The sequence below is a fragment of the Ovis aries genome, chromosome 5, assembly GCF_016772045.2.
Source record: "Ovis aries strain OAR_USU_Benz2616 breed Rambouillet chromosome 5, ARS-UI_Ramb_v3.0, whole genome shotgun sequence".
NCBI classification, from domain to species: Eukaryota; Metazoa; Chordata; class Mammalia; order Artiodactyla; family Bovidae; genus Ovis; species Ovis aries.
Window position 1 is genome coordinate 80687915 of NC_056058.1, and position 27668 is coordinate 80715582.

A 27668-nucleotide genomic window follows, 5' to 3' on the forward strand; every position below is an offset into this window, starting at 1 on the left:
CTGTTTCTCATGGTGCAAAAACCAACCAAAAGAAGGATCAGTTCAGTTCAGTTCAGTCGCTCAGTCTTGTCCAACTCTTTGTGACCCCATGAATCGCAGCACGCCAGGCCTCCCTGTCCATCACCATCTCCCGGAGTTCACTCAGACTCACACCCATCGAGTCAGTGATGCCATCCAGCCATCTCATCCTCTGTCGTCCCCTTCTCCTCCTGCCCCCAATCCCTCCCAGCATCAGAGTCTTTTCCAACGAGTCAACTCTTCACATGAGGTGGCCAAAGTACTGGAGTTTCAGCTTTAGCATCATTCCTTCCAAAGAACACCCAGAACTGATCTCCTTTAGAATAGACTGGTTGGATCTCCTTGCAGTCCAAGGGACTCTCAAGAGTCTTCTCCAACACCACAGTTCAAAAGCATCAGTTCTTCGGCGCTCAGCTTTCTTCAGAGTCCAACTCTCACATCCATACATGACCACAGGAAAAACCATAGCCTTGACTAGACGGACTTTGTTGGCAAAGCAATGTCTCTGCTTTTGAATATACTATCTAGGTTGGTCATAACTTTTCTTCCAAGGAGTAAGCGTCTTTTAATACATTTGGTTTAACCAGTAAATAAGTTTATATGTAGCCCCTTTTCCTTATGGCAGTGTTACAGTGGTCTGCACTGTAATTGTGAAGAGAAATGTAGAAAAATGGAGCAGTGAACTGAACTAAAACTCTTGGTTATACAGAACTCAAGTTCTTTGTGATACATCATGGTCATCACCAAGAAGTTTAAACTATAGAAATAATGGTAGTAAATTATTGGATTATGTTTTCCCACATACACAGTTGTCAACTAAATATTTACTGGCAAGTATGAAATAATTCATTAACCTGTTCTGTAAGCTTGAAGAAGTCCCACTGTATGTCCTTGAGGGTGTCCCAGTCACCCACTCATATCAAACCTTCACTTTCGACAAATATAAAGATTCCTGAGGTAGGAATGGCAGGTTTTCATGGCATCAGACAACTGTAATCATCCAGAAGTCACAACTAGACAGAAAACTACTTCACGATTTAGGAGAGTACATCATCTCTAAGAATAAACAGACCTCATTAAATTCTTATAACCTGTCCATAAAATGGAGGGAGTATCTTTAGCCAATCTGGGTATCTAAAATGCCTCTGCTTTTACTCATGAGAGCTCTTATGCAGTATTCATCCACTTGTTTTCATGACCTGTTTTCACCAATAGATACACATTTTTGTCATTAGTTGTTGACATGCAAATAACGAAGGTGCCTCTAGTAGCCTCCTTAAGTATATGGACTTTATTATTAGAATCCCACAAAATTGTTCCCAGTCTGTGATTCTTGTGTAGATGCAACACTCTTACTAATACACACCTTTAATCACATTGCATTTTAAAGTAAATTCTTGGCATTATAAAAATAATATAACCTTTCAACATATAAAATACCCTGTTGAGTGCCAAAGTGTAAGTTGTTATCTGGAGTTTTGGAATTAATGGCAGAACTTTTATGTAACTTTATTTTTAAAAAATTCACCTTACGTTTTAATTTAAACTTAACATTCTTTCCTCATAAATGTCCAACATGTAATTAAATGAAATCTTTCTCCATTTTACAAGTCTATCTACAATTGAAACATCCTCTAACTCTGACACTTCTGCTAGTTTTATTCATGGACAAGATTGTACTTTGTTGATTGCTTATGCAGTTGATTAAACCCTGTATGAGAGCTGACTGGGTAAGAAATCAGGAAACCAGAATTATCTTACTTAGTCATCTCATAGCTTTATAAGAATAAAGGAATCATTCAGCTGGAATATGTTCAGAGAAACATTTTTTTTTTGATTTATCTTTCTTTACTCCCAATACATTTAAATAAAATAATGTATAAGAAATCAACTAGAACTTATGTGTCTTTAAGCAGGTTTGGAAAGTAAAATATGCTTTGATGGGCATATTTTATCAAGAAATAATTTACCCACCAGGCAGAAATATTTTTTGATTGTCATAATGATAAAATATAAAAGCAAAAGCTGTGTGATTTGGGCAAGTTTCTTAACTTCTCTAAATTCTTAGTTTCCTCATAAGTAAAATAAAGTTCACAGATTTAAAGATTAATAAGATAATATTTTAAAAACCCATAGTAATGTGTCAAGCACTGCATTCTCAAAAATGGTAGTTATATCCAGGAAAAAAAAAAAACAAAAAACATTTCTAGAAAGGGATCAGTAGTGTCTGAGTGATGTCAGGCCACTCAGAGAAGCTTGGACTACATAGAATGAGGACCCAAAATGCAGCGTTTTCTAGAATGTGACACAAGCATGCCTGAACAACTATTTACCCTGCAAACTAACACACTAAAATTAATAGAGCTTTGGGAGAAAAAGTTAAGGTTTGGACAGAGCACTTAAAATCTATGTAGTTTTACATTATTGTTGTTAGTTCTCTAGTTATAATCCTAACAAAAATATTAACCCTATTAGGAGAGCTGTGACCTTTTCACCAAACGTCACAGTCAGCTAAACCTTTGGGTCATCACAGTTCCTCTTAAGCGAAAGAGGTGGGAATTACTGAACACATTTGATTATGCTAGTTTCATCAACAAGTTAAATGTCTGAGTGGAGATACAGGGAGAAATGTCTTCACAGATTCTTCAGTTCTGATTGCATCTTTGCAGAGAGCTTAACTTTTGAAAAGTGTAGGGTTCTTGATTTCACTAAACCAGCCCCTTTTTTAGTGCTAAAGTGATGGACTTATATAGGATTTTTAGCCCTCATTTCTACTTTTTAAGGCTTTTATACATTGCTAAGATTTTCTTTTTCATTGTGATGGAAGCTTGCTCCTGATCACTTTAAAACATTAACAAGCTGGGAAAAAAATCACATGAACCAACAGGACAATCCGAAGTCCAAATTATGTTGATATTGTTCATTATTTACCAATAACAGAGGAGCTCTTTTATTTTACAGAAAAATGTGTGATAGCAGAATATACTATGTATTGAGTGAAAGAATATTCTGAATTCCCCTTAAGCTCTTTGCAATTAAGTTGTTCATAGAAAAAAAAGGGAATATAAATCAAGCATATTTCTTTTGTTGCTTATATTTTGTGTATATCAAATATTTTTTAGGGTAATTTAGTGGGTTAACCATATTAGCAATATGTTAGTACTTTCTTCCATTTTTCTTGTATTTATTCCCTATAGTTGGCTGAGAAGTTTATGAAAATTATCTCTAGATCACTAATGGAAGTCCCCATTCCTGCTGATAATTGTTGTTTTCCTATCAGTTTGATTCATTATCCCTGTAGCAGTATCTCCCCCCAACCTCTTTAGATGTGCCTCTAATTCACTTTTATTTATGCATTTCAGAAGTTGTTGCTCAAGATAGGGAAAGACCATTTTGATCAAGTTGTTCCATATATATAATATATTTTAGGTTTTATATTGGTATTGAAATATTACATACTAACTACTCATTTCATCAAATTGAATAATCTTTTTTTATTTATTTTTAATTGAAGAATGATTGCTTTACAATATTGTGTTGGTTTCCGCTATACCTCAACATGAATCAGCCATAGGTATACCTGTGTTCCCTCCCTCTTTAACCTCCCTTCCGCCTCCCACCGCATCCCACCCCTCTAGGTTTTTACAGAGCTCCGATTTGAGTTACCTAAGTCATACAGAAAATTCCCATTGGCTCTCTGTTTTACATACGATAGTATATCTGTTTCCATGTTACTCTCTCCATTCATCCCACCCTGTCCTTCCTCTCCCCACCTCTGTGTCCATCAGTCTGTTCTCTATGTCTGCATCTCCATTGCTACCCTGCAAAAAGGTTCATCAGTACCATCTTTCTAGATTCCATATATATGTGTTAATATATGATGCTTATTTTTATCTGACTTTTACTTCACTGTGTCTAATAGGTTCTAGGTTCATTCACCCTGTTACAACTGACTCAAATGTGTTCCTTTTTATGACCAAGTAATATTCCATTGTATACATGTACCAAAGCTTCTTTAACCATTCATCTTTTGATAGGCATCTAGGTTGCTTCCATGTCCTAGCTATTGTAAACAGTGCTGCAGTGAACATTGGGGTACATGTGTCTTTTTCAGTTTTGGTTTCCTCAGGGAGTATGCCTAGGAGTGGGATTGCTGGGTCATATGGTAGTTTTATTCCTAGTTTTTTAAGGAATCCCCATATTGTCTTCCATAGTGGTTGTATCAATTTACATTCCCACCAATAATACAAGTGGTTTCCTTTTTCCCCACACCCTCCTCAGCATTTATTGTTCGTAGGTTTTTTTGATGATTGATGTCCATGCTGACCTGTGTGAGGTGATATCTCATTGTAGTTTTCATTTTCATTTCTGTAATACTGAGCAATGTTGAACATCTTTTCAGCATCTTTTCATGTGTTTGTTAGCCATCTGTTTGTCGTCTTTGGAGAAATTTCTGTTTAGGTCTTTTGCCCACTCTTTGATTGGGTTGTTTGTTTTCCTGGTATTGACTTGTTTGAGCTGCTTGTATATTTTGGAAGTTAATCCTTTGACAGTTGTTTCATTTGCTATTATTTTCTTCCATCCTAAGAGTTGTCTTTTCACCTTGTTTATAGTTTCCTTTGTTGTGCAAAAGCTTTTAAATTTAATTAGGTCCCACTTGTTTATTTTTGTTTTTATTTCCATTACTCTAAGAGGTGTGTCATAGAGGATCTCACCATGATTTATTTCAGAGAGTAGTCTGCCTGTGTATTCCTGTAAGAGTTTTATAGTTTCTGGTCTTACATTTAGGTCTTTAATCTCTTTTGAGTTTATCTTTGTGTATGGTATTTGGAAGTGTTCTAATTTCATTCTTTTACATGTAGCTGTCCAGTTCTCCCAGTACCACTTATTGAAGAGACTGTCTTTTCCCTATTTGTATGTTCTTTGTCAAAGCTAAGAAATCTGAATAAATTTGTAAAAATAGTTTTGCTCTATTTTAATTGTGCCACTTTATATAGGTGTTAAAGCAGCAAATTGATACTGTACTAAAAAATGCATAATTTTTATGTGATTTAATTTTAGCTACTGTAAGAAGAGATGATTCCATTATTTCAAGTCCTGATATCCCTGATATTGCACCAAGTAGAAAGAGGAGGCAGCGAATGCAAAAAAATCTGGGGACAGAACCTAAAATGGCCTCTCAGGAGCAACAGCTTCAAGAAAAGGAAAAGTAAGTCATCTTATTCTTTGCTAAGTAGTGAGGTGGCATTTAAACAATCTACATAGTCTTCAAATTATCGTTTTATTTCTGAACTTACTTCAGGCTATTTTTAGAACAAAAATAATGATTTTGGAGATTGTAAAGTGTTTGGATCAATACATTTTCTCTGGTGTTTAGTTAATTCCTATTAAAATTTAGAGCAGATGTGCTAAAAATATAGCAAATTTTTTTCTTGTGGTTTTTATGGATTAATTAGAAGTGGCATGCTTAGTCATTCAGTAGTGTCAGACTCTTGGCAACCCCATGGACTGCAGCATGCCAGGCTCCTCTGTCCAAGGGGATTCTCCAGGCAAAAATACTGGAGTGGGTTGCCATGCCTTTCTCTAGGAGAAATGGCATGTAGGATACTAAAAAATATTAGAATCCAGCTTGTGTTCACTAAAGTGTTTTGATCTAATTTACTGCTTTGAAGAGACTCATAGAACATTCAACTTAGCCACTTGATTTGATTCTGCTTGATACTGTTTCAAGTAAAATGTCTCTTGCTAGTCATCTACTTATTTCTCTTAGATTTTGGAATTATACACTGAATTTGTGCTGCTTTTCACTTTTTGGTTCAGACTGTCCTTCTTCAGTAAACATCCCAAATTGGTTGTCATGAGTTGAGATGTTAGGATAACAAACATTTCATTGAGGCAAAAAGTCTGCATCAAACAGATTTTTTCTCAGTTTTTATTTTAAATATGGCAAATATAGTCCATGTGAATAAAAATTGTTGAAGTCCTCAAGAACTTTTGAAAGCGTAAAGGTATCCTGAGAGCATGAAGTTTAGGATTCTGATATAGACAAAGAGGATGACAAGGCAGGCACAGTGTATACCTTGAAGAAACTGAGCCTGACAGGAGAGACGTTTCAAATTTCTTGCATAAAAGTATCCGTTGTACAGTTAATAGTAGTATTGTTTTGTTTGTTTGTTTATCATTGGGTTTTGTGTTTATGGTCGCATTACCATGGCATAATTAACCCTTATATCTGACTAAACTTAGCTGGGAAGCCTGACTTCATTACTTGTTTTCAATTTTAAGCATCTGCTGGATTTCAAACATTTTTTGTCAGACCGTCGCAATGATATTTCCTCTGTCTCCTGCAGTAGCCTCTCAGTAGATTTTGCATTCATTGTATGACTACCACATGATTTCACATCGTCTAAGGAAATGCATAGTAGATACAATTTTGTTGAGAATAAATAATTTTGACTATGACTTGCCTACATTCATTGATTCATCCTTTTGTGTATCTTTCTTTTATGTTTACATGCTGAGCAAACTAGATACAGCCCCTGATGTCGTAAAGCTTAGTCTATGTGAGAGAAAACAAACATTATTCCTAGATATGAGGAGTACAGTAGTGGAGTAGAGAGCAGAGACTTAGGCAGAGGAAGCAGCCTGTGAGCACGTACACAAGGGGGACTGTGTGAGGGCTTTGGGAATGGAGGTGGCACAGAACGGGGGGAGTACAGTGAGGCTGAGGCTGCTCAGAGGCCAGTCCAAGCTGGGCTGTGTGGGACCTTGATAAGAATTAAGCTTTTTCTCATGTATATGACAGCATTTCTGTTTTGCACATCACAGATGACTTTTCTTCTTGGGTTCCCTTGCTTTTTGCTTTTTGAGTTATTGAAATATTAGATTCACTAGATATCTCTGATATTTCAGTCATTATAGTGTCTTCTTACATATAGTCATTTAAACTTATATAAAACTATTATACTTCATTTCATTTTCATTTTTTAGCTCGGCTTTCAAACTGCTAAATGTTGTACAGTTTTGGATTCCCAATAATAAAACTCATTCTTCTGAAACACAGGAAACTAGAAAATTGAAAACATACTGAAACTTATGTAGAGTACTCACAGGGATAATAGTTTAATTTGGCATGTGTTAGCAGTCCTGAGGTGCAGAATTGTACTGACATTTTGCCTTTTTCTTTTTCCTGTGGTAAATATACAGTTTTTTTTTTCTTTTAGGAATATTTTTAGATCTTTTGATGATTTCTTGTTTTTAATAAGACTCTGAAATCCTTGAGTCTGGTATATATTGATAAATATTCATTAAAAATTTGAGTGTGACTAATCCATTCAATATGATTTTACTTGGGGAGCCCTCATCCTGTTCTGTTGAATAGCATCAGCACTAAGAGTTATTATTCAGTATAACCATGTGCTGTACACTCCTTGCTATTTACTATCTTACATCACTTGAAATTATGATTTGTAGAGTTGTTTGGTATATCCTTTTAATTTCACATATTTAACAAAATGAACCAGGTGGCAAAGACTATAGAGACTGTGAAATTATTTTCATCCTTATACATACTTTATTAATATCATTATATAAAATTCTGAGTGTAAATAAAAACATTGCAAAATTATTTTCTATAAATATACAATGGCACAGTATATATCTAAATTAATACCATATTCACTTAGTTTAAATTATTAATGCTTTTTCATGTAATAACTAAGAAAGAATTTTTATTTCAGGTTTTTCTAAATTTAGGGTCTCTTACTTTTTCAACATCCCTAAAAATCTAATATAATAAAAGTCTACTAATGCCATTGTGTTGGTATGACATGAAATCACTGTGACTAGGTGGACTAGTTGTGTTATTTTAACAAAATGAATGACCCGGTCGTTATTCACTTATTTGTCTAAATCGAGTCAGTGTCCCAATCTTATTGAAATAAGCAGTCAGGTAACAAAATGAGCCAACTAACAAAATGCTCAGCCCAAATGATTTAATCAACACTTTAATGTCTGTAACTTCTTCAACTATTTCAGCCCACTTCTTCCCACCTAGAAATTATGCTTTACCTTCTAATAGCTGTTCTGTTTCTTTTCTCTATAGATTCTCTTTATCAAAAGCAAATTACTTTTAAGAGATACTGAAATTAGTATCTGAACAAGAGACCTATAAATGAAAACTTTGTCTCAGAGTCAGGGTTCCAGATCCTGGGAGAGGTGGCTAAGAAAAGAGCCAAACCCAAGTTACAGCCAAATAAGTTTGTGCTAGAGACCAAGACAAGGAGCCAAACACCAGGCTACACCATACAGACCTAGTTACCAGAACCTGGGTATAAAGTTCTTAATAGAGCAGGAACAAGGATTATTGCAAATCTCAAGCAACTTTAACTTAATTTTGAGCTCTTCCTTAAATGACCCTTGACTAGAAAAAGCATTAGCTTCTGTGGTCAAAAGAGCTGCTAAATATATAGGTAATAACAAAATGCCTCTAGCTCTGAGATTTGGATAAGTGAGGAAAGAAAGTCAGATGTTTATTGAAGTTAAATTGATATTGAGTACAGAGGTTATTCTTTATGGTATCATTTACAGACTTCATTCTATACAGTTATATAAATAAAAGTGAAAGTGAAGTCATTCAGTCGTGTCTGACTCTTTGTGACCCCGTGGACTGTAGCCCAGCAGGCACAAAGGGTTTCATATTCAAATAAGTTTTAAAATTGCTGCATACCATATCACAACAAACTAGGAAAATTCTTCAAGAGATGGGAATACCAGACCACCTTACTTGCCTCCTGAGAAATCTGTATGCAGGTCAAGAAGCAACAGTTAGAACCAGACGTGGAACAACAGACTGGTTCCAGATTGTGAAAGGAGTATGTCAAGGCTGTATATTGTCACCCTGCTTATTTAACTTATATGCAGAGCCCATCATACAAAATGCCGGGTTGGATGAAGCACAAGCTGGAATCAAGATTGCCAGGGGATATATCAATAACCTCAGATACTCAGATGAGGCCACCCTTATAGCAGAAACCAAAGAAGAACTAAAGAGACTCTTGATGAAAGTGAAAGAGGACAGTGAAAAAGTTGGCTTAAAGCTCAACATTCAGAAAACTAAGATCATGACATCTGGTCCCATCACTTCATGGCAAATAGATGAGGAAACAATGGAAACAGTGAGAGACTTTATTTTGGGGGGGCTCCAAAATCACTGCAAATGGTGACTGCAGCCATGAAATTTAAAGACGCTTGCTCCTTGGAAGAAAAGCTATGACCAACCTAGACAGCATATTAAAAAGCAGAGGCATTACTTTGCCAACAAAGGTCTGTCTAGTCAAAGCTGTGGTTTTTCCAGTAGTCATATGTGGATGTGAGAGTTGGACTATAAAGAAAGCTAAGTGCCGAAGAATTGATGCTTTTGAACTGTGGTGTTGGAAAAGATGCTTGTGATTCTCTTGGACTGCAAGGAGATCCAACCAGTCAATCCTGAAGGAAATCAGTCCTGAATATTCATTGGAAAGACTGATGCTGAAGCTGAAACTCCAATACTGTGGCCACCTGATGTGAAGAACTGACTCACTGGAAAAGGCCCTGATGCTGGGAAAGATTGAAGGTGAGAGAAGAAGGGGATGACGGAGGATGAAATGGTTGGATGGCATCACTGACTCGATAGACATGAGTCTGAGCAAGCTCCAGAATTTGGTGATGCAGCCTGGCATGCTGCATTCCATGGGATTGCAGAGAGTCGGACACAACTAAGTGACTGAACTGAACTGATATAGCTCCCATGCTCCAACCCCTAAAACTTTATAGTTTATATATTAATGAAGATTTGTATATTAAAGGATCTAAAAAGTCCATAGTAAATTATTCATTTGACTTGTTTAATCACGGTTCAAAAGTACTTGACGCATAGTACCCTCATGCAGTCCACCACCCTCTCTCCCAAAAAGGGCTTAGTGACAGTCCAAGGGATAGCATTATTTGGGGCCATAGTTTGGGATATGAACTCTCAAAATTCTCAGACATTAGTGATTTTAAATATATAAGAAACTTCCAACCTTAATTAGAGTTTTGGGCATTACATTTATCTCAAGAACGAAATTTTAGTTTGTATATTGGAAACCTTCTTCCCCACCTCCCAATCTTCCCATAAATCTACTACTTGTCCAACTGTTCGATCATCTAGGAGCAGCAGGGTTATTTTCTAAGAGAATTTTAGTGATTGGAACAAATTTGTACACCTCTAAAGGAAGGAGTTCAACATTCTCAACTGTAAGATGAAACCATTAAAATAGTTTGAATAGACATGTATGTTCATACTGTTTATAATGTCTAGATGTCCATAGATGAATGGATTGTGGTACATATACACAATGGAGTATTACTCAGCCGTTAAAAGAATTCATTTGAATCAGTTCTGATGAGATGGATGAAACTGGAGCCGATTATACAGTATACTAACACATATATATGGAATTTGGCAAGATATTGTGTATCTTTTGGAGAATGACATTCTAACATGTATACTATCATGTGAATTGAATCGCCAGTCTATGTCTGATGCAGCATGCTAAATAGTTTGGGCCAAAAGTACAATAGAATACTTGTATAGTCTTTAGATAATTTTATATACTCTTTATTCCCGTATGATAGCAAGTAAAAATATATATGTTCACATATCTCAGGCGTGATTTTGTCTTCTTTGTGATGGATGTCTTCTGAAAACACAAGCGTTCTACAGTATTCTTCCAAACAACCTTAACATATTGTGAATTTGTAACTTTTCAGAGATGTTGCTTCTTGAACTAAAAGGAAGAAGTTTTAACTGTGTGTTCTGAATAAACTTTCAGTAGTCCCATTTAGTAGCTGTGTAGCTGCAATATTTTAGGTGATTGGTGGGTTGTAAATCACATGTGTGTGTGTACATTCATGCAAACACATGCACACCCCTAGGTTAAGTTCATGATTTAATTATGCATGGTTGCATGATATTATCATAGTCCGTGTGGCTACACAGAGCAGGAAACAATGCAGCACATCTTAGCAGGTATTTCTTCACTTCTTTGGAGGGGAATGTGGTAATGTATCGCCACCACTGATACATTTTATATAAGATACAGTCTACTACTCAAAGAAGCTCAGTTCTTGCCTTTTTATACTAGAAGCTAACAGCGTCATCTTGGATGAGATTGTACAATCCATGTACTTCTGTTCAGAGAAATAACTATACGCATCAGGCTTTCCTGGCTCTGACCCAAAGTTCTCATTTTATACTCTGAGGGCAAACTTCTCTGTTACTCCACGTATCTCTTGACTTCCTGCTTTTGCATTCCAATCCCCTATAATGAAAGGGACATCTTTTTGGGTGTTAGTTCTAGAAGTTCTTATAGGTCTTCACAGAACCGTTCAACTTCAGCTTATTCAGCATTAGTATTTGGGTCATAGACTTGGATTACTATAATGTTCAATGATTTGCATTGGAATCAAACCAAGATCATTCTGTAATTTTTGAGACTGTACGCAAGTACTACATTTTGGACTTTTTGTTGACTATGAGGGCTACTCCTTTTCTTCTAAGGAATTCTTGCCCACAGAAGTAGATATAATGGTGATCTGAAATAAATTTGCCCATTAATTAAATTCTTGTTCATTAATTAAATTTGACCACATCCAGTTTACCTTGATTCATGGACCTAACATTCTGTGCTATATTGTTCCTTACACATTGGGCTTTACTTTCTCCACCAGACACATCCACAGCATAGTGCTGTTTCTGCTTTGGCCCAGCCTCTTCATTCTTTCTGGAGTTATTTCTCTGCTATTCGCCAGTAGCATATTGGACACCCACCGACATCAGGGGAGGGCGGGGCGCATCATCCAGTGTTGTATCCTTTTGCCTTTTCATACTGTTCATGGGGTTCTTGAGGCAAGAATACTGGAGTGGTTTACCATTGCTTAACCTTTAGAGATGTCTTTTTTTCTCTGATATTTATTGATTATTGGCATTTCATCTTTTGGTTATTATCTATCTATAATCTCAGCTAATTTTCAGTGGAAGTCTTTGTGCCCTACTGCTTCGTTTAAAAATGTTAATTTTATGTTACCCAGAGTATCATTTGCCTTTTAATTATTATTAATGACATTTTGTATTTATATGAGTTATTAGGCAAATCCATCTCTCAATAATAATGATAATATTTAACATTCATTGAATACTTATGATATAGACATTGTGGTAAACTCTTTATATTCCTTTTATATGTTTCACTAAACTATGCTCATTTTATAGATTAGGAAGATTAAACCTAGAGATATTAGATAACTTGCCTGAAGACAAAGATACATCTGTGATTTTGAATGTAGGATCATCTTATTCCAAATACCATACTTTTTAGCTACTTTATTATACTGGATGATAATAACTGATATTTAGTTTGAATATTGTGTGCCAGAAGTTGTGTTAAGCAATTAAATTCCTTTAATTTCTTTAATTCTTACAACAACTCAATGAGTTAGGGCTCTGTATTTTAAAAGGTCAGTAAATGTGAGATGCAGTGACTTTTGACTGCTTGTTTCTGCAGTACACAGTAGAGATAGGACTGCGTCTGTGAGTATAGAGAGTGGTTTGGTAATACCTCCTGCCTGCCTTTCAACATGGATGTGAGGGTTCGATGAGATCCCATGTATGTAGCACTATCTAAGTAGTAAGCTCTAAGAATATGATGCATTGTTATTTTTAAAGCACTGTTTTCCCTGGGCTTTAGTCTAAATCTTGGAAATCTGTTCCTGGAAAGTAAACTGTATTTATGGAGTTTTTAAACCTTTAGTGTTTCCTTTCCTCATAATTCTCATGGAAATGAGGATTTCCAATAACCTTCTATGTGTTAACTCAACAAATCTCCTTTCTGCCCATTTAGCAGTCAATAAGATAATATTAAAGGACAATAACCAAATTAGAAGACCAGGTTTTTAAAGCAAATGGGAAGAAAGGAAGAGAGGAAGGGAGGAAAGAAGAAAAAAAGAAATGTGGGGGAAGGGAGAGAGGGAGTAAGGGTAGAAAGAAGGATTTATGTTTTATATATATTTAATTTCTAACTCATTCAAAAATTTACTCATTTTAACAATTTATTTATTTACATCTGCCAATATAGAATATGGTAGTTGCCCAGCCTGTTCTTTCAAAAAGAATATGTAAAATAATTATGCTCCAATTAAATAAATTAATTAATTTTAAAAAATCTGTTTTCATGTTTCTGCCTTGATTCTTAAGAAAATACCTAACAATTTATTGTGTGCTTTTTTTTTCTAGTTTAAACCTCAGTATATTTGATGTGTGTGTGCATGTGTGTATTTAATTTTTATGGATAATATAATTCATCAGATTCAAATATCTAATTCTTGAAGATTTTCGGTAACTGAACTTTAAACTTCTTCAGTGTCAAGTTAGGGACGTTAAATGTTTGTGCAATTGCTATATGTTTACTTTGGTCATCATTAGCAAACCTCATTTTTTACACAACTTTAATTTTATCATAATGTTTATCTTAGTTGCAAAAGTAAATACAGTGGTGGTTTTAAAACGAGATAGGTTTTTATTAGCTTCACTGAGTGTTTACCTAACTGTTCAGGCCGTGGTTTTCACTTTCCTTGCTGCGCGATTTGATTAATGGCCCCCTGGACTTGTTCCAGAATATACTGATTATGGTCAGTATATTTCAAAGATGATTTATTAATTGTGTTTGCAACTCAAAATAATTAAGTAAAGATTGATCATATGCATTATTATAGGTTTGCCAATAAAATCAGCAATTACACTTTATGATAAAGGTTGCCCAAATGGCCATTTTTTAACCATACAGAAAGGACAAAATATTAATATTTTAAAAATTATACAGTATCAGCCACAGTGTTGTGGCCTTTTACATCATGATTATTAAATATGTGAGAAGCTTAGTCTTATAAGAACATGTATTTTAAGTTCTTTTTTAACATAATTTCAAAATAATATGTTTCAATGGAGATTACATAGATGTTTAAATACAGTATTTCCATGTTTATAACTCATTCTGGAAACAGCCCTTACTACAATTCCCTCAGGCTATTATAAGCATTTAGATTTCAAATTAGTGACAGACTTGGATTTCTGTTTTTAAAAAAATTTTAATAGGGAGCTGTTATAATCCTTCTGTGTTTTAGGTAGAGGGACTTTATCACATATTTCATATATATTATGTTTCTATCACTTGAAAGACTTTCTCCCATAAAATTTTTCTAAATTTAACTTGACAGTAGTTATTGTTTCAGACATTTTAAGTACTCTGTCAACACAGAATAATGTGTAAATATTCATTATACCTGGTCAAAGGGGTTATTAATCAAAGGAAATGACTCCTTGTTCATAATTTATACTTTAATATTGAAAGAAATAGAGATATATTTATTTTTTCTTATTTGGCATACTATATTCAAAATTTGTTTTAACTGAAATTGTATAACTTAAATCATCTACCGTGATCTATAACTAGATGTTAAATAGATATTTCTTTTGTATTAAAACATAAAGAAACTAAATAAAATGTTTTATCAAAATAGAATTGAAGACTGTTTCATGTTCTAAGCTTGTATGAAAGTATAAACTACCCACGTCAAAATAAGAAAAGAGAAACTCACAAGTAATTGAGATCTTGGCAAACAGTAAAAACATCAAATATGAGAACAAAGAAATAAGAAATGAATAAACACAAAATCTAAATAAATTAAAAGTATATAACTATTCATAAGCATTATTTCATAATTTTGTTCAGTTTTGGTAAGCAGGTTCCTCCCTATCAGGAACAGAATGTTAAAGTAAATGTGTGGAGAAACAGTCTGGAAGATGCATAGAAATGTAGATTAAACTAGCAAAGTCGACAGAATTTGGGACTCCAATGCTAAGCTGATTTACTTGAATTTCTTTTATGAATGCAACAATGACTTGCTAAACATTTTGAGCTAAAGGATAGCAAAATGAACTGCACTTTAGGCAATTTTTTCTGGAAACCATACATTTGAAGGAGGGAATGTTTACAAATTGGCAATGAAGCTAGGATACCACAGTGGGCCAAGAAAAATTATCTGAAGAAAAAATAATGATTGTAGGTATGAGCATGATTTAAAAAAAAAAGAAAGGGATGGATTGAGAAACACTGGAGGTTGCTGTCCTTTCACTAGGGAAGAACTGGGAAGCCTCATCAGCTATTGAAAGCTATTTGTTAAACACTGTCTTTATAAAAGTAAGTCATCTGTCTTACTTTAGGAATCAGCCTACCACAAAGACTGGATAAACAAAACTTGGTGGCCGTGGGCATTGACTTCCCAAAAGACTGGAAGAGTTTCTTTTGTCAGGCTGGCATATTTATACACTCAACTATATAGACATACACTACATTAATTTTATATTATTTCACTTCTTTTTTAATTCAGTTTTTAACTTAATTTTTAGCATATAGGAAAGTATTTTAATCAGTAAACTATGTCTAAATCACATTTTGAAAAATGCTGTCATTCTGGAGTATGTACTATATAGCCTCTGAAAGCCTTCCTTGATGTAGCTGGTGTTCTTGTTAACCTCAGTCCCAGGGAGATATTCCTTTCGGACATATACTTTCATTGCAGTTTGAAATTATGGGATTTTTCTCGCTTGGAGATATATTCTCCTTATGGACTACAGAGAAAAATCAACTTTTTCACTGCCACAATCTGTTATGGATGTCTTGATTTTATAAAGTGTTTTGCCTAGGGCCAAAATACATAAGTTTTGTAGGAATTTCCAGACTATAGGGGATAAAATGGGAATTGTATTCACAAATGAATTTGGCAAACTAATGAGGTTATGAAATAATGATATAAAGGCAAACAGACTTATATATCCAGAAACCATGAAAATAATACTTCTTTATTTATTGTGGTTTCTTTTTGGTTAAGCAATAAATGGCACATATAAAGCACAGAAACTATTAAAGAAAATATTTCATTTGTTCTTAACTGCTGTATGTGCGAGTAAGACAAATGAAATCCTCCATACTCTTACTGAATAATAACATCGTCTTTCAGTCTAAAGCATGCTTTTGGAGTCTTCGTATAGACTGTTGGGAGCATGCATGAGTAATTTCTAAAGGAGGAAAAAAACCCAGCCTAGGAAAGAAAATTTGCCATTATAGATTATCGTTAGTTATGGCTACAATCCTCTGTATCTTATCTCACCCTTAGTATAGTAATGGAGAATCTACTATGTGCCGAGCACTATGCCTGGTGCTGAGGCTATAGCACCAAATAAGACAGACCAGGTACTCCCCCTGTGAGAGGATAGGATATAGTTGAAGAAATGGATCAGTAATTACAATCCAGTGTGATAATGAAGCCATGTGATATAAGAGGTTCAGGTACATTTGGAATGCTTAACTAAATTGAATACAAATAACACAAAGTAAAAATTATTACCTTTTTTCCAGTTAACCCAGGATGGACATACAGATAGATGACTGCAAATGAGAAAATATATTACATGTAGAGTTCAAAAAATTAATCTCCAAAGTTGGGGATTTAATGCAAATCAGCCATTACCAAAAAACTCTACAACTAGCATGATACCTGGTGCGTAGTAGGTACACTATAATCATCAAGTAAATTAAGTAATAAACAGATCTCTAATGAGATAAAAGAGATATTAAAGTAGATTTCACGTGGTTGAGTCTTCCACTTCTTTTAAATGTTTCTACCATGTACACAGTAATGACAGCCTGAAATTAAGTATCATCCTGAACTCCTCCCTCTTCCTCATACCCACATCCAGTCTAGCCACTCATCTCATACATTCTGTATTTAAAATGTCTCTTGTTGCTTGCTTCTACTGCTACTAAGCTAGGGTAAACCCCAATCATAGTTCACCTAAATACTGCAATGTGCTCATTCTTGGCCTCCCCATTTCACTTCTCCATCCTCTAATTCATTCTCCACATAGTGAACTTCAGAAAACAGAAATTTTATCTTTGTACTTTTCCCTGTCTCTCCCTGCTTCCTATACTTTCCCTAAACTGTTCCAATGGCTTCCCTTTGGAAAATTGAAACTCATTACCATGCTCTGAATGACCTTGCCCTACCTCTTGAACTAATTGTGTGATTCACTCATTTGTTTAACAAAGATTTGGGGAGCACAGGCATATACAGTCAGTTCTCATTCATAGTAGTTATGTTCTGTCAAGTTTCTGGGAACGTGGAATTAACAAAGACTGTATCATTGGCCCAAGGAGAAACATGGGGTTAGATTCCTGGAGCCTCTGGTCATAACATTTTTTATCAACCAGTCGATACTTAATCAGGTTTTAAGTATGTTTCTCTTTAAAGACACCATGCTGCTACTGCTGCTAAGTCACTTCAGTCGTGTCCGACTCTGTGCGACCCCATAGACAGCAGCCCACCAGGCTCCCCCGTCCCTGGGATTCTGCAGGCAAGAACACTGGAGCGGGTTGCCATTTCCTTCTCCAATGCATGAAAGTGAAAAGTGAAAGTGAAGTCTCTCAGTCGTGTCCAACCTTCAGCGACCCCATGGACTGCAGCCTACCAGGCTCCTCCATCCATGGGATTTTCCAGGCAAGAGTACTGGAGTGGGGTGCCATTGCCTTCTCCTTCTCCGTATTTGATACATATTGTTGATTCATTAACATTGAACTCAGGGCCAACAGGATTGTAACTCATGCTTGAATGAAAGTTAGCAAACACACATTTTTTCCTACAAGGACCATCATAGCCTTCTTGTGATTGGAAATATTAGGTAGCAAGCCAGTTGTATATTTGAGAGCCACTTCGAAAACCAAAATCATCAATAAAAAGCACAAAAAAAAAAAGCAAAAAAAAAAAAGGCACTAAATACACTGCAAAAAGGACAATTGTTTACAAGTATGAGAAGTAAAGCTGGAAGATGTTAACCTTATTGCACCTCAGCTGGGTACATGCACTTCAGGGACTCAAATTTTTCTCTGCTCTGTTCATATGCACATCTGCTAATGACTGAGAAAACACTTATATATTGATTTGAAGGTTGGAAATAAGTTTTAGCAAGTAGGTGAATTTAGAAATACAGAACTCATGAATAATGAAGACTGACTGTTACTAGTATTTAAAGCCATTGGAACAGAGAAAATTGTGAATAAAGGATACCCAGGATTGAACACTAGAATGTTTGTTTCAAGATTTGGAGATTAGGTTCTATACACATCACTTATGAGACAACAAGGTCTAAGGAAGGAAGACTATTACATAGGAAGAAAATGAGGTGATTATGATTTAATAAAAACTAAAAATATGTTTCAAAAAGAAAGGTCAACTCTCAAATGCTGCTGATAAATCAATAATGACAGAGACACTGCTAGGCCCTCAGGGGAGTTTTGAGACAGATGACTAACTAGAGTAGAATGAGGTAAGAATTAGATATGCAGAATATGGGAAAAACTTTGAAGGTTTCCTCTGAAAGTAAACAGACAAGTAGAAAAGTAGCCAGAGAGGGCTGTTGATTGCTTATTTAATATAGGAAGTAAGAGAATATATTGTTATGCTTTTGTTAATGACCAAGTCAAGTAGAAAATATGATCTTGATGGAATTATTCAACATTTCCTTGCCTTAGTTTTTCTCTCTAAAAAGGACAGAACTTAACCAGACAAAATTATCTTAATTTACTTTATATGTAGTGATACACCATATTATAGTGATTTAGAGTATGGATTCTGAAATCCAACTGCCTGAGTCTGTGTTATAGCTTCACAACCTCTACCTGTCAAATTGTGAATATCCCACTCAACCTTTATACACTTGGTTTCCTTATCAGTAAAAAAAAGGGTAATAATAGTACCGACCTAGATTTTGAGTTATTGAGATATTGGATGTAGAATTCTTAGCACTGTGCCTGTCACAAATATTAGCACTCAGTACATGTTAACTGTTTTGCACCATTTATAATCATTTTTATCACCTCTCTCTAATATGCTATTCTCTGTGAATTCCATATTTGTATCACTTTTCTTTCAATTCTCTGCACATACTCTCTAGTATATACAATATAGAAATATCTTCCACCATTTTCTATAAGACTTTTATAAACAATGATAATTTCAGGTAATGAACCAGTAGGAAGTCCCATATTCAAAACAGGACTCTTTGGAGGAGACAGTTTTTCTAACTAAAAGAATTATTCAGCAAATATTTGAAGGCCTAATATTTGCCAGGCACTGTCTTAAGTGATTTAATAGTGAATAGAACAAAGTCCCTGCTTTTGTGGAGCTGAAGTCTTAGTCAGTAAAGAGAAATCTTGAACTCATCACAAAGTTCAATTCCTTTCAGAGTCCTGTAGCTTATATTTTTGAAAGGTTAGAAAAGGAAGTTTTAAAAAACAAAAGGAAAGATTTTTGGAAGGAGACAAACATAAGAGGAAGAAGGAGAGGGAATAAAAAGGGAAGAAAAAAATGGGAGGGGAAAGAGTCTCAGTATGATGATATGTAAAGCTTTAAAGTTCATTTTTCTGGTTGTCTAGAGTCTTGTGAATATCTGCCAAATCCTCCTTGGGAGATTTGTTATTATTTTTTTTTCATGATTTAAATTTGCTGTCATTAAAAAAAAAATCATCTTCTAATTTTAATCTTAACCTCAGGTCAGTGCGCTTCACTAATAGATTTTATATATATATATATATATATATATATATTCTCAGAATTCAGGCCCACACTTACTGAGAACCAGGCACCATATCATTCCTTTTTCTCAAGGAGCTGGCACCTAAGCCATATAGTTAAAAAGATAATGTCTACATAACAGCTTTTAAAATACAATGTACACACGCTACATATAGGAAAACTGAAGGGATTTTATTTAGCCTTTTGTAATCAACTGCTGACTGACATGTTCCAGGATTATGTTTCAGTCATACTATTGTACCTTGTCTTTTCAGTGAACCTAATTTTCTTTTTATTAAAGTCACCTAAAATGTAGAAAAAAATCTTGCTCCTTTTTTTCCTAGTTTTTCACTTTTTAAAAAATCCTGTTTCTTCTGGCATTTATATTCTTTTACTTAATTTTCTACTGTCCTTTGAACTTTTCTTTAAATGTTATAAGTATTCTGTTATTTCAAATAATTTATAATGATAAGACACCCAATCCAATGACTCATTCAGTCTGAATTTTAGAGATATCATAGATCACTGATTTAGGCTAAGATTCTTAAGTTTATTTATTTATCACACTCCCACTGGATTTCAAGCAATGAAGGGAACACTAATGTGGATAAAGTAGCAGATGATAATTCTTTTCATCCTACTATGTTCTGTTTATTTTGCCCGCTTGTTTCAGATAATTATTGTGTCAGTAGTAGAACTGAATTTGTTAGTTATCTAACCCAAAACATATGGCCATGTACTCTTTACATAAATATCAATATTTTGTGTGTCAGAGTCCTACTGCTTTAAATGAAAGTTTATTTCACATGCTAATGCCCACCTATTAGCCCTAGTTCTGCCTCCTGTTGCTCAGTTGTATCTGATTCTTTGCAACCCTATGGACTATACATTCCATGGAATTCTCCAGGCCAGAATACTGGGGTGGGTAGCCTTTTCCTTCTCCAGGGGATCTTCCCAACCCAGGGATCGAAGCTAGGTCTCCTGCATTGCAGCCTGGAAAATTCCATGGACTATATAGGCCATGGGGTCACAAAGAGTTGGACGTGAATGAGCGACTTTCACTTTTCACTTTCTGCCTTCTGTTTCATATCAGATAAATAGTCTACATTAAAGTCACTCTTAGAGAGTGGAATTGTCTTCTAAGCGCAAACAACTTACGCACATTCAACATATACTGTCAATCCCTGTCTCCCACCATAAAAAGTGGAGGAAGAAAGAGACAGGGAAAAGGACAATTTAAATGATTCTGGGCATTCTACGTAATCAGGCCCAGAAGTGGATGTCAAGTGGGAAACATATCTTCTTATCCCCTGATTTCTCATTATCCTTCCATAATATAAACAGCACACCTAAAGAGAAATCTTTTTCATAAAACTGACAACTAGACAGAAGGTAACTACTTCACAAAAAAACCATTTATCAAAATAGGAGGAATACCCTATGGTGCTGGGTTAATTAAAATTAGTATCTCATGCTGGAGTATAATATTTTCCAAAGGATTTTTCAGGATAATTTGATTTTCACATTAAGACCTACCATTAAAACCCAACCCCTAACTAAGATATCACTCCATTTAATTTGGAGACCATTACATCCTCTGAGTTTTCTCCTCTGCACACTAGAAGAGCCAAAGGTTATCTTCATTCCTCAAAAATAACATGGTTTTACGTGGGCAGTCTCTTGGTTGGGATTGCCTTTCACTGAATGTGTATAATTTGCCACTGTTCCATTAGGTCATGTTCCCAGAGTCCCCTTATATTTCAAATGTGGTACAATTCATACAGAGAATAATGGGACACCACACTTATTAATGTGGGATGTTCCCTTGCTGTTCACTCCTGCAATGCCACTATTTTTTTTTTTTTTTTTTGAAAAGCCACTTGAAAAGATAAGTACTATGATCCTGAATTTTCTGAAGTTCAGTTGTGCATGGGCCACCATTTGGATTTACATTGTATCTGAGTTTCACCACCTACCTTGTTGACTTTTGCCACTGCTTGGTAGCTCTCTCACTATGAGTTAATTATCTTTCAAATCACTTTACTTATTAAATAAGCTTATTAAAAAAGAAGTTGCACATTCTTAGATGAAGAACCAGTTTCACTTGAACATAAATATAAAATGTAATGCAATATAAAGTTAATGAGTGCAATAAAATATGATGGTTACCTGAAGACACCACCCCTGACTATGATTCTCTATTAAAAGGCCTACCAGCCATCAGCTCTTTAAGAGAGAGAGAGAGAGAGAGCGCACTAATTTTATCATGGCAGCAGCTGCTGCTGCTTCTCAGTCAGGACTCACCACATAACTGCCTTCTAAGGTCATGCCATAGAGTGAAGAGTTCCAGATAGATTGATACCCTAACTCTGATAGTTGCTATGTGATTTGGGGCAAGATACTTTACCACTCTGAGCCTCAATATTCTAATTTCTAGAATGGGGATAGTAATACGCACCTCATTAAAATAAATAAAGTGACGGATATAATGTGCTAGGCATGTGATAAATGCTCAGTATAAATTACTACTGCTACTCTGTTCTTGTTCATTTTATTTTCTCCTTCCAGTGTCTGTCTAGGTTTGAATGCAAATGGTTTTCCAAGTTAATTACTTGTGATAAAATGATACTATGAAAACATTTAGTTTATGTATTATTATGTTTGATAATTTATAATCTAATAATTTTTGTCACTGGAATTCGAGTAATTGTAAAGTGGCCAAAGATTAACTTAGAAATGTTATGTTATGTAATGTTTTTATCTTGCTGGCTGATGCCATGTACTTTGTACATACTCAAATCATAAATACCTTTCAATACGTGTTTGCTCGCTACCTAGCATGAGCCAGGTGCTGATCTAGTCAAAAAGGATACAAGGCACAGCACGAAACAGCTAACGTTACGTTCTAGTGGTGTGAAATAAGAAAAAATAAACCAGGATACATCAGAAAATAATCAAGAGATAATCAGACATCCCTGCAGAGACTGGGAGAAAATAAGTAATGCAAAGGCCCGAAGGTGAGCCAGACCTGGCATGTTGAAGGAATAGAACACGGGTCCGGGCAGTGGAAAAACGGCGGAGTGAGGTATAATCTAACCATGTGGTCAGTGAAATGGGTTCAGTCAGATCACTCAGGGCTTTGAGGGTAGATATTCTTTCTCTTTTATTCAGAGTAAAATGGTAGATTTTAAGGAGGGAAAGGTCATGGTTTGATGTTTGTTTTAAAGATTGTTATGACCACTATGTGGAAACTGGATATAGAGGTGGGGGTTAGTGAAAACAGATTCATTAGGAGGTTTTACAGTAGTCCAGGCAAAAGTCAGTCATGGCTCAGGCTGTCCGGGAGCAAGAGCAAGGTGTTCTTAGACAATGGGTGTGTTTAGCAGTAAAGTTGCCAGGACTTGCTTCTAGCTTTGACTTCGAAGAATAAGGGGCAGAGGTTAATCAGGAAGATCCCTATGTGTTTAGCTTGAGAAACTAGGTGAGTGGTGCTGTTTTCAGATACAAGAAAGACTAAGAAAACAGCAGATTTGTGGAGCAGAAAAATGAAGTTCTGTTTTGGCTGGTTTATGTTTAAAATACTTAGAAGACATCAAAGCAGAGATATCAAGATATATGATTCTAGAGTTCCTGGAAGAAGTGAGGTCTGGAGATAAAGATTTGAGAGTCCTAAACATTTGGGATTTATGGCTGTCATCTTAAAGTGAGAACACTCAGTGTGGGTGAGTGTTTCTCTTCAACAATGCCTGAATGGTTCCTAATGTGAAGCTTTAAATACCAAATACAGTGAAGGTAAAGAGAGATGATATTGTAGTGTCAGAGCTCCAGGCTTAATTCTTTAATAGAACATCTGTGGAAAAATGAATGGAGTCCAGTTTTGATTATCTCGTTCATGATTGTGTCTGGATTTAGTAGCCGGATGATTACTTTCTGGGCTGTCCGTTTATCTGAGCAATTTTGTTACCTATTTCTGGTAACTTTAGTATTGTATCAGAACTAAACTTTAAAATATCGTATTAGGAGAAAAGTTCCAAAAGGACATAATTTCCTTATTGAAATCACACTTTAATCAAGCTGTCCTCTTCATGTACTGGATCAAAAGAATTTGTTGGGAGCCTTTAAAGTTGTAGGTTCTAACTTCGCAGTCCAGCCAGGTAGGGAAAACAAAGATACATGAAACCATAATAGGCCAATTATTTGGGCAACTGTGATAGTCATTAGCTATGTTCACTAAATATTTCCAGCTCTCTGTCATCTGGGCACATGGTAAAATTGAACTTCATGGCTATAACTGAGTGAGGCTGTGATTCTAGTTCTCACTAGCAAGATTTGCTCAAAAGTGTCATGTGTAATTTCCGAGCCAGAGAACTTTCTTTCCTTCTGCCTTGGTGGCTGGCACTGTTGGTAGCTGCCCTGCCATCCAATGTCCTATAGTGAAGACAGTACAGAGTGAAGCCCCCTGGCTACTCCCGATGAATATATGGCACTAATGAGAAATCGAAGCTTTGTTTTGTCAAGCCACTGATCTATTGAGATATTTGCTCCTATGGTGTAACTTAACCTGTACCAACCAATAGAATACAGAGACTAGTCCAAACATAGCATATTCTTTGTACTGTCACGCTACTGTTTAAAAAATAGTCATAAGACAGCATCAGTTGAAAGTTCAATCCCATTTCCATGAAGTGAACATTACACCCTGGCCAGCAGAGTAGAGGATCAGGAGAAACCACTGTTCAGCTACATTATTACAAACTCACAAAGATGTAACCTCACTTCAGACATTACAATTTGGAAGTTTATTTTCTCTCACTACCAATGTAATTGTATAATATAGAAACTTTAGCAAATATCAAATGAGTTAGCAGTTTTGCAAACAAATTAATATCTTGTTTAGTAAAGAAAATTATAGCATTTTCAGCTTTTTCTCAAGCAGGTAGTAGGGATAGATTTTATTATATACAGAGCTATTTAACAAATGTTCTTTTACAAGTTCATCTTGTGTCAGTCACACAAACGGAGTCCAGTTCCCATCCAGGAGGTTAAGAAAGAAAACACTCAGAGATTTGACATCACTTCACCCCACCTAATGACTTCACTTTCCATTTGACTAGCTTGTGTTGTCTGGCTGAGTTATTCATTGAACTAAAAAATATACCAACCAAATTAAAGCTTCAGTCTTCACTTGCACTTCGTATGCAAGGATTAACCACTATGCCGATGATCCAGAAACTCATAAATTGAGTGATTTTTAGACATAGAGTTTTGCTTGCAGAAATAGAATAAGATAGTCCTTTCTTTTCCTTTACCAAATAGTTAATAATAATGCATTGTTTAGTTGTAAACTGGCATGGAATGTTAGCTGGTGAAATGTCTTAGACGGGCTTTATTCATGTGTCTTGCCCACTGTCTATCTCCTTACAATTTCTCTGTGTATCCTGTAGTTTATCTTAGTGTTGCCGTGTTTGCCTACGCTATACTAATAGTATCTACAGGAAAAAGTTCTGGCGTTTCAAGGTAATGTTTGCAGAGAATCTCCCCCGTACCTTATTAACTGCAAACTAAGTAAGATTCCACTCAAAAAAGTATCCTAAAATGCTGGTATGATTATATCAAGCAAGGGGTAGAAGACCCACGTTCAGATTTCAACTGTAATTTACTAAACCATTTGCTTTGTTTAACATCTTTCAAATCTGTCTCCTCCTTTCCATGTCCCTGTCACTGCCTTGGTTTAAACCCTTGTTACATAGCAACCTTCCAGACTTCACACAGCTGCCAGAGTGACCCTTCTAAGATGTTAATCACTTCAAGTCTTTTAATGAGTCCCTACAGTTTTCCGGATAAAGTCCAAACCCCTTAGCTTAGTACACAGAGCCTTTCATGAGCTGCCCCTGGCCTAGCTCTTGAGCCCTGAGGTAGTAAACTGGTAGGCTATTAGCAAAATTCAACTCACATATGTGTTTGGTCTTGTTTGTACCATGTTTTCTTTAAAATTTTGTACCAACACTGGTTTAAAAATTAAGAGATCTTTGGCTTCTCTTCAAATTATAAGATTATCCCCTCACATGATGACAATGGGCTGTACTGACATTTTCTTGTTAGAGAGGAAATTCACTAATTTATCACAGACCTCACCCATGAAATTTCACCCATTTATATAACTTGTGTGCATTCAAATTTTAACTCCCTGGTGGCCTCCTCTCCAGCTACTTTTTAAGTTTTATCCTTTAGAATGCTGAATGATGCCCAGTTCTTTCTAAGTTTTATGCTTACCCTGTCTTGGGAGGTCTTACTCCCTTGCCATTTCTTTATCTCACCAGCCCATTAATTTCCTTCAACGTGCAGTAAAACTGTTGCCTTCTTCAGAAAAGTCAACCAACCTATACTTCTGAGGTGCCTGTGCTGCCTTATTCTCCCATAGCATTCATCACACAGTGTAGTGTTGTTGCTTTGTTTGTTGGTATTCTGGCTAGGCTAGCAACTTACTGGGGACAGCCGCATTGTATCATTTGTGACACATTTGTCACTGTGTCATTCACGCACGAAGAAGCCCCTGTGGGCCTTGGTTTCATCATCTATAAAATGAAGACTATAGATTAGATAATCTCCAGGTTCCCTTCCTATTTGAAAATCTGCTCGAAACTGAGGTCAGAGGTTGCTTTGAATAGATTTTAACCAAAGCTCAGATACATTAAATAAGGCTTAAAGTATGGCATGTTGTGTCCATGAGCCGCAAGTAACAAAGATATTCCCCTCCAAAGGGGGGGTGTATGCTTTGGCTGGTCATTCCTATGTAGAAGCTGACTGCTTGACAGATCATTGTCCGAAGAAAGCAAAAGACCAATCCAGTAGGTGTCTAGTATCATTTACCAGAAATGAATTATTGGTGCTTCAAAGAGAGCATTTATTTAACCTTAATAGCAGCTTGTTTGGAGTCATGAAAAAGAGAAAGGGAAGATGATGAAATATGTCAGAAATAGAATCTGATTCCAATTTTACAGATGGATTGTGCCGTGCTTAGTCACTCAGTTGTGTCCAACTCTTTGTGACCCCATGGATTACAGACCACCAGGCTCTTCTGTCCATGGGGATTCTCCAAACAAGAATACTGGAGTGTGTTGCTATGCCCTTCTCCAGGGGAACTTCCCAACCCAGGGATCAAACCCAGGTCTCGTGCATTGCAGGCTGATTCTTTACTGTCTGAGCCAGCAGGGAAGCCCAGTAACAGATGGGTTAGTTACTGTTAAAAACAGAATAGGAAATAGGTAACCCCTGCTGGTGTTAACTGGTTTCAAACAAGGTGATCTTTAGAATTGGTTGATATGACAATGAATGAAGATCATCTGATCTAGAAATTGAGCCTTCAGAAATTATCCTAAGGAAACAACCATAACTGTGTACAAAGATCTGAATGTTATTTACAACAGCAGAAACGAACACACACCTGGCAAACAGCATAAATGTCCAACATTAAGAAATTAAGTCAATATTTTTAAAATGGTACTTTTTAAAGTACAAGACTCCATAGGAGTATGTTGATAATCACCTCAGAAAAACCCTGACCCATCATTAGCATTTCAGAGTATTTTAACTTTTATTTCTTGTACATATTTAGGTTACATGTGAGATTTTCTTTACAAAAGTAAAAGATTTTTCTCATAAAAAATTTGAAAACCACTGGATTCAATAAATTAAAGTAACTGATATAACAATAGGTAAGGCAACGTATATGTTAACCAAGGCTTCCCTGGTAGCTTAGATGATAAAGAATCTGCCTGCAATGCAGGAGACCCAAGTTTGATTCCTGAGTCAGAAAAGATCCTCTGGAGAAGAGAATGGCTACCCACTCCAGTATTCTTGCCTGGAGAATCCCATGGACAGAGGAGCCTGGCAGACTACATTCCATGGAGTCACAAAGAGTTGGACACGGCTGAGCCACACTATCT

At 35.7% G+C, this 27668-nt stretch overlaps 1 protein-coding gene across 4 annotated transcripts in view; it reads left to right on the forward strand.

Moving 5' to 3' along the window:
* The window catches only part of XRCC4 (X-ray repair cross complementing 4), a 295443-nt gene that overhangs the window by 183439 nt on the left and 84336 nt on the right, over nucleotides 1-27668 (forward strand). For all 4 annotated transcript variants that reach the window (XM_004009065.6, XM_060415987.1, XM_042250729.2 and 1 more), the window contains one exon: nucleotides 5080-5227. In XM_004009065.6, coding sequence (XP_004009114.2) covers nucleotides 5080-5227 — 148 coding nt within the window. The remainder of the gene's footprint in view (nucleotides 1-5079; nucleotides 5228-27668) is intronic.